At 37.6% G+C, this 21,932-nt stretch overlaps 1 protein-coding gene across 1 annotated transcript; it reads left to right on the forward strand.

The window, feature by feature from the left end:
* Positions 1–10,732: 10,732 nt before the first annotated feature.
* Positions 10,733–17,836, forward strand: LOC113048273 (protein BTG1-like). The gene is made up of 2 exons (XM_026209988.1): positions 10,733–11,116; positions 14,612–17,836. The coding sequence occupies exons 1-2, from the start codon at positions 10,972–10,974 to the stop codon at positions 15,013–15,015; spliced, it is 549 nt and encodes a 182-aa protein (XP_026065773.1). The 5' UTR covers positions 10,733–10,971; the 3' UTR covers positions 15,016–17,836.
* The last annotated feature ends 4,096 nt before the right edge of the window (positions 17,837–21,932 follow it).

Here is a 21,932-nt window from a genome sequence, read left to right on the forward strand (position 1 = left end):
TTATGTTGTTAATGGCTGTGTGTAGCACCTACAGCTCTGCACATTATTCTGAAGGACCGCAGATTTAGAAGGAGATTTATTTAAAAAAAAAAAAAAACGTGGTCTTTTCAGTCCAATTTTAGCAGTGTGAATAACACATTTTAATGCAAATTATCGTGAATGTCATGTCACTTATTGGGATTACTATGCTACCATTATCCATTTACATCCAGTCTTTGTGCTAAGCTAGGCTAGCGGTGGGTGCGTCAAATAACACTTACAGAACGCAAAGAAATGAAAAAGGTATATATGGACTTATCTAACTGTGGGGGATACTGTGAATAAGCTAAAGTCACAAAAAGTCGGAGTGTTCCTTTTAAATAAAAAATAAAAAAACACAAAAAAAAAGTTTACATTTTAAAGGGTCAGCGAGAGGGTGGAAATTGTTCATGAAAACCAAATAAAGTTTATTTAATGACATAAATGTGAACCTACTGGGGAAGAATGTAATATAAAACGTTGTCTATGACCCCTTTAAAGCAAAGGACACAGACAAATTAAGCTCTTATTATGAAGCATTAAAACAAAACAGCCAGTTAACTTTGTTGGGCAGCTGTTAGACTGAGAACAGTGCCTGAACAAAGAACAATTTACCAGCTGAAATCTGATTTGAGCCAAACACACACCTCTACCCTTCAGCTGGGTGAAGATCCAGTCTTAAATATGATTTCAAGATTAAATTACATTAGTTTCTTCCTTCTCAGTCCCTTTCATTCTTCTTATCTTTCCCCCATCTCCCATTGGTTTTCACTCTGTACTTCTGATGGTGTTTCACTCGTGGGTGTTTTGAGTCCTCATTAGTCTGAGATTGTATATGAAGGGAGATATGAGTCTTACAGATGTCTGATTATGTATGTAGCAGGCGCTCTGTGTTTCTGCTGCTATCTTTATCTCAGACATCAGCTGAATTTCCCACAGTCGGTCTTATCTCCCTCTGGGACCCCTCAGCATAATGCAGTCTCATTTTAAATGATGCTTCGAAACAGAATATGCATTGATGGGCTGTCATGCAAAACTTCTGGGTTTAAGGGCTCAAGTGTATCATCTATTCTACAGACAGACAGAGAGACAGACACAGGCAAGCAGACACACGAAAATTGTTGAATAAGTCATTATATTGGTTATCTTTGTGTAGAAAAAAAGTTTTCTCATAGCTTCATAAAATGAAAGTTTAACCACTGTTGTCACAGATTTTTTTAACAATGTACTTACTATCTTTCTAAGCATCGAATGTGTTAGTAGTGTTGCAGTCTATGGAGGGTCAGAAAGCTCTCGGATTTCACCAAAAATATTTTTATATGTATTCCGAAGATGATCGAAGGTCTTACAGGTTTGGAACGACATGAGGGAGAGGGAACAGACCCTTTAAGGTTCCTCATCATTGCAAAATATCCCGTCTAATTTTCCATTTAAAATGTAGAACATAATTTGTATTCGTCTATCCACACACATAAAGAATCATATATTAAGACTGAAAGAACCTTTAACAGTATCCAGTTGATTAATATGTGTATCCGCACAGATGAAGAGAAGTGCTTTTTGATTTATTTTTTAGGTCCTGTCTAATGTGACAACATATCTTTCCAAAATAAATTGTAAATAATATACATTTCTTAACCATGTCACAGGTTTGTAGCCAAACAGAACATTGTGATTGTCTCTTTTGGACAATAACGAGCACAAAACGTTAATCGTACGGCTTTATTCATACATGTGGCATCAGTGTGGATCTTCTCTGCCAGTCATCTTAAACCTGTTCAGCAGGTTTTGTTCCTTCGTGATGTGATATGGAACATTTGTTCTCCAGAGGTTTGTTTTCTGCTGTATTTTCTGAGGACTCTGGCAATAAGCCGCATTTTCTGTAGACTGAAAAAAACAAATTGTTTAGACTTTATAACAATTTTTACTCCGAAACTGATAGTAAATTTCACAAATAATTAAAAAGAAATGGCTACACATGAGTTAAAGTAAAAAGTTAAAAAAATTATTGTAAAGGATACTCCATTACTGTTAAAAATAAATAAATAAAGTTTCCAGTTATTAAAATTGGCATGATGTTGCTTGGGCTCCAGGGACTCGAGCATCTGTTGACTCCAGGTGATGAGGATTAAGTGAAAACTGATAAACCTGTGGAGGTTTGTCTAGAGTTTCTTGTCTGTTTGGCTGTTGAAGTCACTGAGTTCCCCTTACATCAGCCATTTTAGGTACAGGTACATGTCCCAACAAATCCCCACGTCTGAGTGATTGTTGACTTACTGCACTGGTTGGATGGGACTAGTTTCCCCTGAGGACGTTAGGTTGAGGTTTACAGATATGTTTTGCTATTTTAATTCTGATAAAAACATGTCTTTGTTTTTCTCACATAACACCAATAAAATAAATGCTATATATAAAATACATGTATTAACATTCATTATACATGTATTTAAATACACTCTATATAACATTTAAAAATATATATTTAATTGTACATTGTAAATAAATTATCTTTGCATGTGGATTAAATTTTGTGTGAATGTATTTATTTTCAATTTATTTGTATTTTTATTTTATTGATTGATTTCTTTTAGTTAATTTATTTTGCCTGGAAGTGGGACTTAGATGTGATTGTAAATGGTTAAAATATCCCATATCCCATCAATCAGGAGAACATACTTTTTAAAAAAATTGTTTTTACTGTAAACATTTTCATCAACCATCTCAAAAGAATGTGATGTTTTCACTTTTAGAAATACATTTTAAGTTACTACATAATTTAATCCTATGTGAAATGTTAATAGGTGCACATCAGATGTACATAAATTATAAAAGTAATCCATGTTCGAATAGTTATTATAACAATTATAACAGTTAAAGAGAACATCTTAACCTGTTATAATGAATTGTGTCACTGGTATGTCAGATTTAGTGTGTCAGTGATGGACACTGTACATACAGTATTGTTCAAAATAATAGCAGTACAGGAGTTGTTGTGCAGAAGCTGATGCTTAAATAATCTAAAACAAGAAAAAACACCTAAGATATGTAATACAGTATTGTTCAAAATAATAGCAGTACAATGTGACTAACCAGAATAATCAAGGTTTTTCGTATATTTTTTATTGCTACGTGGCAAACAAGTTACCAGTAGGTTCAGTAGATTGTCAGAAAACAAACAAGACCCAGCATTCATGATATGCACGCTCTTAAGGCTGTGCAATTGGGCAATTAGTTGAAAGGGGTGTGTTCAAAAAAATAGCAGTGTCTACCTTTGACTGTACAAACTCAAAACTATTTTGTACAAACATTTTTTTTTCCTGGGATTTAGCAATCCTGTGAATCACTAAACTAATATTTAGTTGTATGACCACAGTTTTTTAAAACTGCTTGACATCTGTGTGGCATGGAGTCAACCAACTTGTGGCACCTCTCAGCTGTTATTCCACTCCATGATTCTTTAACAACATTCCACAATTCATTCACATTTCTTGGTTTTGCTTCAGAAACAGCATTTTTGATATCACCCCACAAGTTCTCAATTGGATTAAGGTCTGGAGATTGGGCTGGCCACTCCATAACATTAATTTTGTTGGTTTGGAACCAAGACTTTGCCCGTTTACTAGTGTGTTTTGGGTCATTGTCTTGTTGAAACAACCATTTCAAGGGCATGTCCTCTTCAGCATAGGGCAACATGACCTCTTCAAGTATTTTAACATATGCAAACTGATCCATGATCCCTGGTATGCGATAAATAGGCCCAACACCATAGTAGGAGAAACATGCCCATATCATGATGCTTGCACCTCCATGCTTCACTGTCTTCACTGTGTACTGTGGCTTGAATTCAGAGTTTGGGGGTCGTCTCACAAACTGCCTGTGGCCCTTGGACCCAAAAAGAACAATTTTACTCTCATCAGTCCACAAAATGTTCCTCCATTTCTCTTTAGGCCAGTTGATGTGTTCTTTGGCAAATTGTAACCTCTTCTGCACATGCCTTTTTTTTAACAGAGGGACTTTGCGGGGGATTCTTGAAAATAGATTAGCTTCACACAGACGTCTTCTAACTGTCACAGTACTTACAGGTAACTCCAGACTGTCTTTGATCATCCTGGAGGTGATCATTGGCTGAGCCTTTGCCATTCTGGTTATTCTTCTATCCATTTTGATGGTTGTCTTCCGTTTTCTTCCACGTCTCTCTGGTTTTGCTCTCCATTTTAAGGCATTGGAGATCATTTTAGCTGAACAGCCTATCATTTTTTGCACCTCTTTATAGGTTTTCCCCTCTCTAATCAACTTTTTAATCAAAGTACGCTGTTCTTCTGAACAATGTCTTGAACGACCCATTTTCCTCAGCTTTCAAATGCATGTTCAACAAGTGTTGGCTTCATCCTTAAATAGGGGCCACCTGATTCACACCTGTTTCTTCACAAAATTGATGACCTCAGTGATTGAATGCCACACTGCTATTTTTTTGAACACACCCCTTTCAACTAATTCAACTAATTGCCCAATTGCACAGCCTTAAGAGCGTGCATATCATGAATGCTGGGTCTCATTTGTTTTCTGAGAATCTACTGAACCTACTGGTAACTTGTTTGCCACGTAGCAATAAAAAAAATATACGAAAAACCTTGATTATTCTGGTTAGTCACATTGTACTGCTATTATTTTGAACAATACTGTATTACATATCTTAGGTGTTTTTTCTTGTTTTAGATTATTTAAGCATCAGCTTCTGCTCAACAACTCCCCCCACACACAAACACATAGCCTACATATTTGCAAGACAGGTCTTTAAATAGCTTATGAGGAAGTCGAGAGTGGGGAAAGTGTTGTTTTTGTGTGTGTGTGTGTGTGTGTGTGTGTGTCTCTTGATTGTGTGAAAGCGGCTCCTATTTACTGAAAACAGATCAGAGGCCTAATCTCTAAAACTGCAACCACATCGCAACCTCAAGCATAGAGAGAAAACAAACATCGAACCTACAACACCGACTGCCTTAAAGGGGTCCTATGATGAGATTTTAAGTTTTCCTTTCTCTTTGGAGAGTTACAAGGTCTTGGTTCATAAAGAAGATCTGTAAAGTTGCAAAGACTAAAGTCTCAAAAATTCTATTTATTTACAATTAATTATATGAATCTGTTAACAAAGAGAGACATACAAAATATGCAGAGCTCGGGGGGCGAGGAACGGAATTGAGAACCGCTGTCTAAGAGTAGTGCTTGTTATTTGACGTTTCTCCAATCAAAAATGCGAACATTATGTTTACGCGGTGTGATGCAATGCATAAAAAGACCGTATAAGTCATTATAATCAGTAATTATGTCCCGACTGGATGCAGCAAATGCCTCGTTTGTAATGGGTTTTATTGTTATTTTCTTGTCACCCTAGTGTCCTGACCGGGACACACATAACAGTATGGTGAGGGCCGTAACATTTCCATCACACATTTGAGGCATTCGGCCAATCACACAAGCACTGGACAGTGGGCCAATCAGAGCACACCTCGCTTTTCAGACAGATGAGCTTTGTAAAAAACGACACGTTTCAGAAGGCAGGGCATAAAGGAGAAACAATAATGTACAGTATGTGGAAAATACTGTACTTTTTTTTTTTTTTTTACCTTAAACCGCATAAACCCATTTCATTAATGTTTTTTTAGCAACATCACATGACCTCTTTAAATACTGTAGACATATATTAAACCCAGTTTTATCATGTCCATTTAAACCCTGACCTCAAGCTGACCCTGGAAATGCACCGATGTTCGATTATGAAAGACTTTTTATCCTTGATTAATAAATAATCAGACAGGTAGCAGTCTGTCTTATCTGCTGTATTTAATGTCATCACTTATTTTTGTGATACTCCGAGTTTAGTGATTCTGGAAGGAGGATATTTTCCTTTTTGTAATAATTAAGTTATCATTTTACTATCAACTCAGAAAAGCAGAACACGTCCTCAGATGTACCAGGAAATAAAAAATATGGTCTGTTTTAATGAAGTAGCGTTTTAATAGTAAGTTGTAAAACAGGTATTAGTTGTTTGTGAGTGAATGTTTGTTTCTTGTGCATATGTGACGGGTTTCTGCCGTTTCAGCTGCTGAGCTGGTTAGAGAATGACTCACTGTTGGCTGTCACACACACACACACACACACACACCCTTTTAAATCCTTAGGAGATGTGTCATCTATCTGCCATTTGACGTGCCTGAGATCAGTGTGTACAGAGCAGACTGGAGTTGCTTGCACTGATATGACACTTTTTTTTTTTTTATCTGGTGGTGTGCTATTCAGTGTGACATTTTGTGTTTTTAGATGTGAGATGGATCCTAATTATCTTGCTAAATGCATGATATAAAATCCATACTTTCTAAAAACTGTATTTTAGACAAGACAAATCAATCTCAGGGCTGATATGAAAATTTAAATAGCTAGAGAATGCTCTTTCATATCTCTGGACATTTATTTCAGTATACCACTACTACTACGACTACTTTGTTGTCGTCTTATTATATTTTGAGTATTACTTTATATGTTATTTTATAATTAATAATAACAATAACAATATTGAAATATCACATCAAATCAAAAAAAAAAAAAAAATCGAAATTAATAAATTACTGTAGAACTCTCTTTACGAATTAAGTGATAGGAGAGAGAGTTTTTAGTGTGTTCAGGCACATGTTAAAATGCACACAAACACAGACTCGCAACCGGATGTGACTCACAGGATGGTGAATATGTGTTTCAGCTGAGACGAAAACCTGGAAGACGTCCATATGAGCTCTTGAAGGTGTCCTCACACACACACACACACACACACAAAAAGAAACAGATAGTACTTGGCAAAACCACAAGGACTCGGACACACGCACACTTGGCAGGCTGGACAAGGCTGAACAAGGATGGACATTTTGATATGATGCTGGGTTGTGGGATTAAAATAACACCCACAGCATATGTACGAAGCAGCTGAAGTGACTTCAAGCCTAAACCCGTAACATTCCTCCCACAGCCAGACTATGTTCCATGACTTCAGAGAGCTGGATCAGCCGTGCTCTGCTACACCTCGTTTAAGGCAAAACCGCATAAGTACAGCTCAGAATGTTGCTGATGTTCCTCAAACCCCCTACCTCCCTATGGGCTTCTCACAAAATTATATTTTCATATTTGCATTTGGTGTAGGTGGTAGATTTCTAGTTCAACAAAATCTGTTGACTCTGATGACTATTGAGGAGAGAGTTGATCTTGTCAGTGAAAATGTTTGTTAACAAATGGCTTTTTTTTTTTATTTAATCAATAAAGATGGGATCGAAAATGTGCATCATGGCCAAATGTGCATTATGTGCATATGGCATGGCCAAATACAAAATTCAAAGGATTTCTTTTTCAAAAGACATGATGGCTAAAACACAAACCAACCAACAAACTGTAAGAATGCTAAGCCCAGCATGTATGTCTCAGCAAAGTTATACAATATTTTATTCCTGAGTGCCTGATGGAGCCATGGGCTTCTGAGGAAATTCTTGAATGGGCTCCTCTTCTCCTTCACCTCTAAAAATAAGATCATACCAGCCTGGCAGCTATGAGAGATATGGACAGATACGGAGTGTGGGGAGCACAGATTAGCACCCCTATTAATAGAGCCAAGGCCTGTGAGGTTGGTTAGGATCAGTTTGGAGGTTAACAAGGGCCATACACATTAATATGACTTTATAAAATACCAAATTTGTTCCTGCATGTCGTTTCCTGTTAGTGTTTCAAAAACGTGTTTTTAGAGCTTGTGGAAATGAATGGGAAGTGTGTGAAGGTTTTTGAGCCAAAAAAAGAGGTTGAATTTCCAGTGGAATGTTCTGCATGTGGAAGCCATGGCCAAACCACACAGTTGTTTTTTTTTTACTTCCAACCGTTAAAAAGAGCGCTGCCATACTTCCTGGATTAGAACTAGAGGAAAGAGAGGGAGATGAGTCATGGAGGGGTTTGGAGGTTTTATTTGGACGCATAGTTATACACCTGAAGGACATTTTTCCTTTTTCCATCAGCAGTTTATTCACAAGCCATGCTGAAAGTCTTCGATGTCCCCGAGGGTTATGGGCATTCCTTTTTGTGACTTTGCATGCTGTGACGTACTGGTAGAACTCATTAAACTTTTGATTTTTTTTTTTTTTTTTTTTCAGTATTAACATTTATTTATTTTATTTTTTATACCTAAGAGACTTAAATATAATGATCAACCGTATCAATTAAGTGTGCAAACTAGTATGTTTTTTTTTCTCTCAAGTGTGTTTCTAATTTGAATCAGAACTATGAATCAGAGAAACAGCCCAAACATCACAGTCATTCTCAGTGCAATGAAAATTATACACGGTATGTGTAATGTGTGTAATATGTGTCTGTGTGTTGGCTGTGGAATACAGTTTGTTTAATTTAAAAGGTCATTCAGTTGTGTGTGTGTGTGTGTGTGTCTGTGTGTTTGTGTGTGTGTTTGTATATATATATATATATATATGTATATGTGTATATGTGTAGTTTCATGGACTTACTTTAACGTATTGTGATTCAAATATAGCCTATGGAAGTTAGGGAAGCCTGTATCTGCCATGGAATAAAAGTATATAAAAAAAGGCAACTTTTTTCCCCCCACAATTCAGTTTTTTTTTGCAGTCCTGAACACAGAATTGCATGACAGCAGTTCAGAATTTTTTTTTCTCACAATTTTGAGTTTACATCTCAGAAATCCAGGTTTATATCTTGAAATTGCCCCCCCCCCCCCAGAATTCTGATTAAATCTTGCAATTTTGACTCAGTTTATAATATTAATATTAATAATAATCTAATAGTTAATAATATTAGAAAAAAATCCTAGTTCTGCCTTTTACTCTCACAATTGACAGTTGGTAACTCGCAATTATGACTTTTTCTTAGAATTGACAGTTTATTTCACAACTCTGAGGTTATATTTTGCAAGTCAGAATTGTGAGAAAGTTAGAATGATGAGATATGAACTCAGAATTGTGAGAATGTCAGGCTTCCATATTTTGCTCATTTGAGCCAGTCTAAATGATAGCCTAAGGCTACGTTTACACTAGTGCATTTTCGTTTTAAAATGCATATTTTTAGCCACGGTTATGTCATTTACATTACTCCAGCATTTTCGACCCTTGAAAACTGAGACTTTCAAAAATGCTGCAGACCCCGTTTTAGTTTGAAAACTCTGGGGTTGCATTTCAGTGTAAACATACATGTTCATTGTTGTACCCATAGATATGTATAGATTCCCCATTTTACCGAACCAGGCACATAGAAGCAGCTGCCATCTTGGAATGGTCAACTTGACGTCATTCACCATACTGTAGGATCACACAGAGCCGCTGAGCCGTTCTGTGCAGGATTGTGGCATCTTTCGAATATTCATTGATTGCTACGGTGAATAACATCAAGTTGACCATTCCAATATGGCAAACGTCTTACGTATAGCGGACCATATAAACAGATTCATCTACGTGTATATATATATCTATGGTTGTACCTGTATGAATGGTCATGTGACATGCGTTTTTGGTTGTGTAGTGTGGACAGAAATAATTTCTGCAAGTGTAGACAGATCGTTTTCATTTTAAAACGAAAACACACTAGTGTAAACAGGGCCTAATGCTACTTTTATAGTTTTAAATGAGAAGAATGTTCAAAAAGTGCCTTCTAAATACTGCCAACTAAACAGTGACATGCACATATTTTTTGACATTGACGTTAAAAAGAGATTCGAAGAGTTGACCATGCCTGAGACCTAACAATCTCGGAATAGTTATTTACTTTAATACTGATATTAGCTATTGGAGCAACCAAGATGTCAGGGTAATTGAATAAGTGTGCAGGACAGGTCAGGTTGATCCTTGAGTCAGCACATGGTAGTTCAGAGGTAATTTGCCTTTGGCCACAACAGAAAAAGCAACAGAATTAGGTCAGAGTATTCCTTGTAGTCCATTTGAAACACCTTACAGCAGTTTATTCCCACTATATATATATTGTATATACATACACACACACACATTAGTTCCCAACAGTGTTCAAAAGCCAGTGTCATCTCATCTAAATATTGTGCAAAAAAAACAATCATGCATACAAATACACACATAAGCTTTGCGTTTAGACAGTTAAACGATCAAGGCTTGTTTTCTCCTTGAGTAAAAAATTATTATTGCGACTAACTTTTTATCCCACAATGGGCCTTTATCTTTTTTTTAATCTTATCTAACAAACTTCCTTAAAAAAAACACCTTCTGTTTGGTCAGGAACGTGTGGTTGTGTGGGATGTACATGTGTGAGTTTATAAAGCCACTAATAGTACACTAAACCTCGGGTCTTCCCCTTGAAGAGAGTGGGAGATTCCAAATATCAGTGCAGAGGATACGGGATGCAGAAGTAACTACATTTCTTAAATGACAGCGCGAGCCCTTATTATTATACTTCTGTATATCAATGCTGTGCATGACACTGAAGTCTCTGTAATGTTGTTGGTTTTCTGATGCAAGGGTTAAAAGCCTTCATTCAGTCTCTTTTTCACATGCTCTGTTTATTTCTAGAGTTGTGACGTAATGGGCCCACTCCTCCGCGTATACGTCACCTCGTCTCAGCGTCGTGATTGGCCCGTTGTTGTTGCTGCTGGTAGCGGAGGGGGCATTACATAAGCGCTGCTCGCTTTCGGTACGGTCTACTTTACTGGAGGACAGTGACGGAGGAGGGTAGAATCCACCTCTATGTGTCTTTTCGGACGGAACCACCCAAGTCAGAGCACTGAACCGTCCTGGAAAACGTAGCACTCTCCGAATTTTTCCTGCCTCGACAAATAAATGCTCAGCATAGGCATCAGAGAAATAAAACACGCGAAAAACAAGGATCATTTTGCAAACGGAAACAAAAGCACATTGGCCATACAGAGCACGGAGCTTCTCAATGCATACCCTCTGTGCCCGAGGAACGATGAAACCAGAGATAAGCGCCGCCGTCGGGTTTCTGTCGAGATTCCTGCGGATTAAAGGACATATGAACGACAGACAGCTCCAGACGTTCAACCAGACTCTACAGGACATCCTGGCAGGTAAGTATCAGTATTTACAGAAGAATAGGAACTTCGTTATATCCACTTTCTATTTATGTGTATCGTTTGTTTGTTAAAAATGTGGGAAAACATCGATCTCTTTGTTTACGAGCTAATGTACTTGGCCACATAGGCGGAAGCGCGCGGACGCGTTGCGCACAAACATAAACAGTGGAAACCTTTCGACAAAAACAACGACGCTAAACGAAGACCGAAAAATGCCAACATGTATAGATATTTATAGATGTGATCGTTTACATGACTTCGTAATTAAAAGTTCAGTTAACTGACGGGTTGTAAATGTAGTTAAAAATAAATGGATTTCAAGTGGCAAGCCGTAATTCCTTAAAACTATCGTTTTTTCCCCATTAAAATTATGTATATCAACACGTAGTGAATGCTATCTAACTACTAACTATTCTAAGAGTGACTACTATTCATTAACAATTAATAGTCAAAGTCAATATTACTTATTCTTAACATACTAGTATCTTCTCGATTGTTATGTTATTGTCCTGTTCTTCTGTTTTATATTGACTGTTTTTTATTTTCTATTTTTTTTTTCTGTTGCTAGTACCTGTTCTACATATGTTACTAGTGAAATTGAGAAAATGTGATTAAAGTTAAATTGATTGGTAGTAATTCAGTTAGATGCTAAATAGTTTTATGGAATGAATGTTGAAATGGCTTGCCATATGGTGTAGGCAGTAAATTACGTAATGCACAGCAAGTCTGAATGTCTAAGATATCAGATCTAGGGTTGATGTTTCATCTCTTTTGCATACGGGTAATAGTGCATGTAATTCACACTGTGCCTGTGCATCATTATAATGAACATGTAAGTACGCAGCGTACTAGCAATGACCGCCACAAGTTGAATAGACAACTAAATAGCGTTTAAGCTGTTTTGTGTTAAAATACAATTGTCACTTAATCATTTTTAATTGCATCACATGCCTCTACACTTTGTTAGTTTTTTTACTAACCAAGCATGTAATCATATAAAAGAAAAAAGGTGTAAAGACCGAAGTGAAGTCAATTAATTATTATTCCGTTGTTCTTTTAATGTTGTTGTCCTTTCCTGGTTTTGTTTTAACCACCCATCATTTTCCGTATTTTTTTTTTATGGACCAGCATTTTGTTAGGCCCTTTGTTCAGATTCAGAAAACAAAAACAATGAATTAGAATAAAAAATTATGTGGTTAAGCAGTTGAATAGCAATCCAACTTATGATTATGTATATATTTATAGTATTATAACATAGTATAGTATTTTAGTTCCCATTTGTGATGGGAACAGACAGTCACTAAATGCTGTTTGTAAACAAATGGAGTTGTGGCCCTAGTCCGACAAAATGGCCGTCAGTCGTGGAAGGGAGGATGTGCTAGTTTCACATCGCACATTACTGTTGCAGAGGATGTGTTTAGTTTTTCTCCTTCCTTCCCTTCCCAGCTTTCTCAGCCCAACATATGTCCACACAATAGAACAAAGACTGCTCACAATCCCCATAGGGTAGAAAAAAAAGTGGGTTAGTTCCTTCTTCACAATGAAAATGTGCATTTGAGAAAGGATTGCCACACTGAAAACAGTTCTTGTGTAAGATCAATCTGAAAATCAGTTTTTCTGCTTCCTGTTCTCTAATCACATTACTAAATAAACGTTTGTCATGGATTTGTCCTAATTTTTTACCTCACAGCAGGCCTTGTTTCACAAATAAGACTTTATAATACAGCCACCACAAGGCTATTTGGACAACGACAGGCAACATTTTAATTTCATTGAACATTTTTATGTGAAGTACGTGCATTGTTGCGGTCTGGGCTCAGTCCAGAGTTGTGGGTGGTTTTCCAGGAGAATGGGACGTCACGTCACAGGCGGCATTATCTAAGTTTACAGGTGGCCTGCGGGGGCCTGGCCTATTTCAGAGCCGCACAAAGAGGCTTGAGACCCATCCTTCTGTCTCCTGTTCTCCACCTGTCACACAATAGAGCCAGAAGGGAACGAAAAAGCATTTGCGAGAAGTCTTTTTCTTTTTGGAAGACGAGTCCTTTGTGCAGGGTGTAACCTGGCACTTTTGAAAAGTCATGATTTGATGTTTGGAGTCGCCACTATTATTAATGAATTATCCCAAAAGATATTGACCAAAAACATCACCTACTTGCAAAAAGCAAAGCTGATCCATTTGAACCATGAAATAATGAAATCATATTGCCTAAATGGGACACTTTGGCTTTAAGAGGATTGTCCCTCCCCCTCTAGATGCTCTGCCAGGACTTCACCCTTTTGGTCTCGTTGTGTTTGAAGACTTTGAGTCAGAAAAAGGGGATTGTGTAATCAAATGATTCTCTCTCTCGCGCTCTCTCTCTGTCACGTAGGCCTCTGACACAGATGGTTAATGGTTGTTTATCTGCGTTCTACCAACGATCATGTCACACTGTGAAAAGCATCCTTTGTAGACCCTCGCCCCTTTTCTAATGTTACATTTGCTACAAGGCCATACTATCGGAATTTGTATTTTCTTTTTTTAAACCATGCTTAATTTATCAATTTATGGTTATGGTATGTGTGGGCAGATAAGTAGTATTTATTTGTTTTCCTTTCTAAATGTAATAATTTGTCCGTCCTTTCTTGCATTGCATCCACGTTTCCTTTTATTGCTAGGATAACAAATACATTTTTGATGGATTCAAAAACTATAACCATTGTTTTAGTGTAATTAAGGATGCATATAACCACTACATAAATTGTAATATTTGTTTATTGGACATGTCACCTATCTGCCAATATTAGTAATAATATCTGAATATTATCGGTTGATAATGGATATTTAAAAATGCATGTTCGTTTCAATTTAATTTTACATCTAGCAAGCACTTAGTTAATGATAGTGTGCTTTTAATTACACTAATTAATTATACTCAAGTTATAGTCTAATCTACTTAAACATTAAAAATGAATATTTAATGTAGATTATAATTGACCATTTAAAACAATTGATTTAATTTTAAATGATTGAGACAAACTGACAGATTTTTTTATGATGACTATATGACATACATATTAGTATAATCTTTTCAGCCAGTATTAATATCTGTGCATCCTCAGCGGAGTTAAGTGTATTTGCGTTTATATTTTATATCAAGTATGAAACTTGATAATAGTGTTCTTCGATAACATCTTAAAATTAACGTCTTTTAATGTACATTACAATTAATAATTTTAATTTAATCGTTCAAATGGTTTTTAAGAACAACAACAAAAACTAACAGGACCGTAATACTGGCCGTGATTTTCATCCAAAAATTTAATATCTGTGCATCTGTAACAGAGTAAAAAAACAGCATTTCGGTCAAACAAATGAGTTTTATTATATGTTATAATTTTATTATATGTGTTGTCTGTTCTTTTTTTTGTTGTTGTTTTATTTGTCAATGCATTTTATTTATTATTTCATATATGCAAGATTACAAAAGCAGCTCCATCTCTCTCTTACAGAGCAATACAAGCACCACTGGTTCCCAGACCGTCCCAACAAAGGTTCTGGGTATCGATGCATACGCATCAACCACAAGATGGACCCTCTGGTGGGACAGGCCGGCCAGCGCATTGGCCTGAGCATCCAGCAACTCTACCTGCTGCTTCCCAGTGAGCTGACATTGTGGGTCGACCCATTTGAAGTGTCCTACCGCATCGGAGAGGACGGCTCGATTTGCGTGCTCTATGAGTCCCACCCCAGCACCAACGGAAACCCCAGCATCACCACTGGAAACAGCAACCCCGCCTCTTCTGTCACCCAGGTATCCCCAATGGTGGACAGTCACATCAGCTGCAAGGAGGAACTTCTGGTTATGGGCCGCACCAGCTCCACTAAACCTTACCTGATGACTGTGTCCAGCTAAATTGGTCACAGAAGTCATTTTTTAAAAATAAAAAAGAGAAAGGAGAAGGAGGAGAAGAAGAAGAAAAAAAAACAGGATGTGTCCTACATCCAGGTGATGGAAACCTCGTAGGTTTAATTTTCACTCGTTTGGTTGTCTGTTCTGTTGTTGTGTTGGATCTACCAGAGGCTTGACCCTGGGGCAGCTAATGAAGACCTGAAACATCGCCCGGCCCCCCAGCTCACAGAGACTTGCCCACTCCCGTGTCGGCGGTCCTCGGGGGGCATTTTCCACCATCTTCTGCCGATGTTGACTTTGCACTTTCGCTTTCACTGTTTATGTTATCGCATAAACGCAAACTCCCTCTAAAATGTTAAGGAATTAGTCACAGAATCCCGTTTTATCATTTCACCGTTCACTGTCGAGCTGAAGCCCAGACACACCGGCAGCTGTGCCAGACCTGAGTAACCGCTTACAAGCCTCCTTTGTTTTTTTGTTTTTTTAACATCCATTTATTGGACCACAAAGCGGCACATTTGTCACTCTTCTCATTGTCTGGTATGCAACGGGCCTTATTTTGAGCTTCAGGTCGACATGAACCAGTTTCAAACAGCCTCCGTCCTGTACACTGCCGCGGTGGAATACCTGTGTCATACTGTTACCTGCGCTAGCCGTTAATGGCATTGTGATGCAAAGGTTCTCATGCTTGTAGCTTTTTCTGGGGCTCCCTCGTGGACGAATGTAATTTCTAACAAAAAAGAGAGAGAAAAATCGAATGCCGACTAAACATTTGAATTATTTAAACCCCTCGTCATACCAAAATAAAAGATGTAGCAAAGTTGTTGTTTTTTTTTACTTTGAGCAGATGCGGTCTTTACTTTCTGCTTGATTTAGAAAGGATGTTGAATGCACTTTGACATTTTAGACTGTGTGGGATGACATTTCGATTCGACCCAGCTGCATTCCAACGCGTACCTTCTCATTCAGTTGTGGTAATTCGCTCTCTCTATGTTTGCGCTCTGCACAAAGAAATTAGTTCTCTATCTGTAAGACTCAATTTTAAGCCATTAAATGGCAATAGACAACAGACCAGCAAGAAACGGCATCAAAAAAATGGACCAATGTTGCCCATCTTCTTGCAGAATCGGAGGGCCAGTGATGCTCGCTTATTACAGCGGGTCTCCCGACGCACTTTCCAGCTTTCGTCACCGGTCTCAGTCTTAACTAGGAGTGCGCAGTCAAAACATATCACCTCCCTCTCTAAGCCTGTCAAAGGAGGGGGTAGGACCCTCACATCAGGGCAGCTACAATCCTCTCCGGCCCCCTTCTTGCAGTCTGCAGGAGAGTTTTTATGCCAGCATATATACCGAGCGCACTCCAAAACCTACTGAGCCTTATGTACAGGGACGAGTTGGGACGGGAAGAGACATAAGGTGTGCTCCTGGTTCTGGCCGATTCTGTTTACATTGGCACGAGGTGCGGAAATAAGCTGATTGCAGGCTTTGTGTGCCTGTATGTGTGCAACGGACTACTCTTGCCTTAGCCGCTAAACTGCAGAGACAAGGTGCTGATAATAAGTCCAATGTGTGCTAATACATTCGACTCTAGAGGACCATTGGTTACGGCGGGTTGTCGATGCACTGCTGTCCCTTTATGTTGTTTTGGCCTATTTTAGAGAGGCGGAAAGGCGTTTTTAAATTAAATTTGAAATTTTAAGTACGGGTCGAACCTTGAAATTTGGACTCAGTTTGCCATCCCACCATTCTGAATGCTTTAAACTCTGAGAGGAAGCCCCCTTTGCCTGATTGTTTTAATATTAAAGCTTTTTAACATCATTCTGGTGATCGTAACCAAATTGGAACAGACAAATCGAGTGCTCTTTAGATCTGCAGCTTTTAAACTACTACAAACTACTTTACCCCCACCTCCACTGAAATGACATCAGCAAACTATTTTCGTTCTCCGTTTCAGTTCGGTAAGCGTTTGCACACAAGTTTTAAGTATCTTTGTGAGTCTGAACTCAAGTCTACTCTGAGGCAAGCGCACATGAAATGCACTAATAGGTTAAACATTGAAGTTATGTGACTTTTTGAGACCGAACGTGTCTCGATTTGGAATGTATTGCCAAGCTCAGGCCACAGACATTCATCAAAACTCTTATGGATGTGCAGGTTAAAATGTGAAAAACAGAAGGGAAAGATTTAGTTGGGAATTTTGTCAGTCATTTCAGAAGTGATTCATGTTATTGCCACTTTCGCATCTGAGGTGGTTCCATATTTCTAGAATGTATTGTTATTGTACAACATACTGTAGAGTGAGTACATAACCATACATATGGGAAGTGCCAATAATTGATATTTTGCTGTGTGTAGATGTGTTCCTTTTTGTATTTCATATTTTAACATGAATTACTCTTTCATAAGTGAAGCCAATTGTGTTAGGAAGTGTTGGAGAGGACCAAAGTTGTTTTGGTAAAAAAAAATAAAATTACATGTATATCAGTTTCCATGCTCTGTGCTGATAGACTTTCCTTGTTTTTTTTTCCCCCTCTTATCTTTGCTTTCATTCTTTCTTTCTTTTTTAAATTAAGACAAAAAGAAAAAATTCTGAGCAACCCAAGATAAAGCTGTCTGTATTAGGGGAATTTTTTTTTCTTTTTTTTTTCGTCTGTACAAATCTTGAGTTCGTTATTTTTCCTCATTCTTGGGTATGTTGTGATGAACTGCTGTAAATTTGTACAGTTCATGTAAATTGATTGTGTGGAAGTTGTACAGATTTCTATATTTTGGAAGAAAAAATTTTTTTTCTCTGTAATAAAAGATTTCCTATCTTGGCAATGGTTTCCCGTGGACCTGGTCTTATTCTTTATCAAAACATGCTCATCCCAGATAGCACACATATGTCTGCTGTGTACAAACATCTGATAGATGTCTTTAAGGTCTCAGTTTTATATACATTCATAAACATCTTAAAGAAAACTTCTAAACGTCTATGTGACATCTGAAAGTAAAAACATATTGCAGGTGACCTGCAGACCTGGCTGCTTTTCAGTTTTTCTCTTTGTGTTTGGACAAAGAGAGGAAGTCTGCATGGACGTCAGTAGAACAAGTCTAGTTTGTGAAATGTTAGACATTAACCTGCTTAAAATGAATTATAAATGCCCAACATTACTTACAAAAACATTAACAGATAGTCAGAATCAACCCAACTTTAAAGAGTGTAAGCATTTAAAGAGGCAGACGACATAACTGCACTTTGTGTATTGGTATGGATGCTATATAGTTATCTTTCTTAGTGTGAACCGGACTGTAGCCCAGGATATCAAGATTGACTATTAGAAAATTTTAGTTTCCACTCAATTGTGCTCCATCCTGCAAAAACTGACTTCTAGCTTCTGACCCAAGATGTCTCGATACTAGTTTTACTTGATCTTAGTGCTGCGTTCGACACTATAAACCATGACGTAAAACTACAAAATTATACAGGTATTCAGGGACAGGCATTATGGTGGTTTAGATTGAATCTAGCAGACCGTTACCATTTTGTCTACTTACATGGTGAAAAAACTATGTTAACATCAGTAAATTATGGGGTGTCACAAGGGTCTGTGTTAGGCCCTCTGTTATTTTCAATATACATGCTGCCACTTGCCAACAATTTTATGCTACTGCTATGCAATGATACTCATATATATTTCATTCAGTTATATCTTTCCATCATGATCAGATGAAAACAGGGAAGACTGAGGCATTACTTATTGGACCAAAAACCTGCACACAGAATCTCTTAGAATACAGTTTGCAACTAGAAGCATGTTGCATCATCCTCTGCAGTTAAAATATATCCTGAGGGTTATATTAGAGAGCAATTTACCTTTCAAAAATTATATTTCATGTTACAAAAATGCCTTTTTCCACCTCAAAAACATTGCTAAACTATGGAATATGTTGATCTGTTTCCGACACAGAAAAGCTAGTTCGTGCATTCATGACCTTTCGACTGGATTACTGTAATGCATTATTAACTGGTTGTACTGCATCCTCAATAAATAAGCTTCAGTTAGTCCAAAATTCAGCTGCTAGAGTTTTTACCAGCTCAAAAAAGTATCATATTACACCACTTTATCATCTCTGCACTGGTTACCCGTGAAGTTTCATATTGATATCAAAATATTGCTACTAACCTATAAAGCCCTAAATGGTTTTGCCCCTGCTGTTTAACTTATCTTCTTATGCATACAATCCATCACGCTCTTTAAGGTCATGAAACTTTTATTAGTACCTAGAATATCTAAATTAATTTAGATTTAAATAAAAAATAAAAAAATCCATTTAACATGTTCTGCTTTGAAACAATGTGAATTGTGAAAAGTGCTATGCAAATAAATTTGAATTGAATTGAATGTTGCACTAGCTGAGTAGCTAACATTAAAATAAATGTGAATGTTAATGCTTAGCATTCTCTAGGAATTATATGATTTTTGCAAGTAATATTCTTCTGAAATCATCTATGTCAAGGACAATTTTCTTTTGTGTTTGAGAAAGGAAAACACGCAGGTTTGCAAGGATCATTGTCTCTAGCCGGAGCAGAAGATCAAACACAAGGCATTGTGGGTACCGTGGCAAAGTGCTGACTCTGGTATAAAAAAAAAAAGTGGGTGGATTGACTTGGCACTATCTCCAAGCTTCTGTTTCATAGGTTGCTTGGTAGCGGTCTGAATTTGAGGGTATTTCAATTCAACAGACAATGCAGAGAAGGAAAGAGAGATGGGGGTGGTGAGAAGATTAATAGGGAGATTGGGGAGCATGAAAAGACCTGGATGGCTGTTCGTGTGATCTATAGTTGTTCGAACACTTGGAAAGCAGTGAGAGTGTTTGAAACAGGACATACATTTTCTGCCTATGTGACTCAAACAGGTCCAATATATTTAGAACTTTGCCGGAGGTGGTACGAACAAAACTACCTGGAAGCAGGTACAGATACAACTTTTACACAGTGGAAAACCAAACAAAGGCAAGTCGAGTCAAGCCGAGTCAAGTCGAGCTGGTACTGTGTAGTGGAAAAGCGCCATTATATACCTGCAGGCCTTGCCAGAGGTCACCTTACTTGATTTTATACTCTGCTTAGGTCATTCTGTCCAAAATGCTCAAGCAGTCCTGTTTTTCAGAAGAAGTATGCATGTGAGAAATATCCCAAACCAGAAAACAAGCCTTCAGAGTCTGGCAGAGCTTAAGGTTGTGTTTAGCTGCTAGAATTCACAGTAAACTTATCTGTGGATTTACTGGAGGTATGTGTGTTTCTTCACACTATGTGGTCTCAGTTTGTTCCCCTTTCTTCTCACATCTGCCTTGCGGTGTTCAACCACCCTCTCGTTCTTCGTCTGCAGCACAGGGTCACAACAAAAGAGGACCTGAGTGAAGGCAGCTGGAAGGAAACTGCAGTCTTGGTCACTGTGGGAGAGACTCACCTGGTTGCTTTTCTCTCTCACTCTTTCTTCTTTTATTTAGACTCTTTCTAGTCCTGCCAAGTGTTCTTTGCTTCCCTCCCACAGAGCAAACTGAATATTTTCTGCGGAACTGGCAGGATAAGCTTATTCTTTTTATTAATTATACATAATATGAAAGAAAAATACCATAAATATATTTTATGCTGTGTATAAAGCATATTAGGAAAATATTTTAAGTTTGATTCAAGAGCAGTTTTTCTGCCATATGTTTTATGTTTGTGTTCGCAGTAGTTTATAAAGTGAGCGTCAAGAAAATGGTTGTTATCTGTTGTTTTTGCACTTGACTTATCATAAGTGTTTAAGTTGTTACTCTTGCTGTTTGCTGAAGACAGGCATGGAGCTGATAGCGTGGGTCACCAGAGCCGATGTCTCTTCTTTACTGCTGATATATATTCAGTTTGTCTATAAATTCTGTGTGTGTGTATATATATGTATGTATAAAGTGTGGTTCAAAACACTTAGTCCACATCTAGGATTCAAAATTTACTTTAGACCAGAAAGTCTTTTTATAATTTGGAAAGAACCTAGTGCTTTGCTAAAAGTATTCATTTCTTTCAGAACAACCCCAACACTTTTAAATGTTACTGTATGCAATGATCTCTTTTGTAGTGTTTGTCTTAAGGGTAACTTCCAGATCTATACGTCATACCATGTTCTCTCTCTGTTTCTGTTATGGAATGTTTGTTCCTGCTTTTACGTCAAGAGAGGAATACTTAGAATTTTTACATGGCCTCTGTAGCTCACTGTCTCTCTCTGAAGGTCTCTGGCCTGGTGGATGTGGAAATGCAAACAGTCTTAATGGCGCTAAAATAGGCTTCATTTTGTCTAAGCAAAATATAATCTCTAATTACTTTCCTTTGATTTTAGGGCGAAATATGATGCTACTGACAGCTTTCATGTGATTCACCCATATAGCTTGCTGTAAATGTCAGCTATTATTTAGTCTCTGGCTCAAAAATGGCATGATGTTCTTGCACCAGTCAGAGTTTAAAAGATTTATTCTGTGTAGATTTGTTGTACTTTGGCATGGAATGAGAGCTTTTAGGAAAGGTTAAACCCTTGGTGAACATCCCCTGAATGTTCAGCTCAGCAGCCAAGCCTAGTCTTTTGAACTTGTCCGTCAAACTGTTTTGATCTACTCTGGAACTGATTAGAAAATGTATTAATTTGATAAGTGTTATGACATATATCAGACAAGGAAAGGTGATAAAGAACGATCACGGCAGTAAGCTTAGCACGTGGCACATTTAAAGTCCTCTGCTTGCAAACAACTGCACATGTTTGTGTTTTCTGCGAACTCGTGAATGTGCTTCAGCTGTTTCCTGTTTTCCGCTGAACAGCACTGTTCTGCAAACCTGACAGCTGACAACAAAAGAAAAAGAGAGAACGACCACAATAGAAGACGTGCTGTGTACCGCAACCTTGCAGCCTT

The sequence above is a fragment of the Carassius auratus genome, chromosome 29 (assembly GCF_003368295.1).
Source record: "Carassius auratus strain Wakin chromosome 29, ASM336829v1, whole genome shotgun sequence".
NCBI lineage: Eukaryota > Metazoa > Chordata > Actinopteri > Cypriniformes > Cyprinidae > Carassius > Carassius auratus.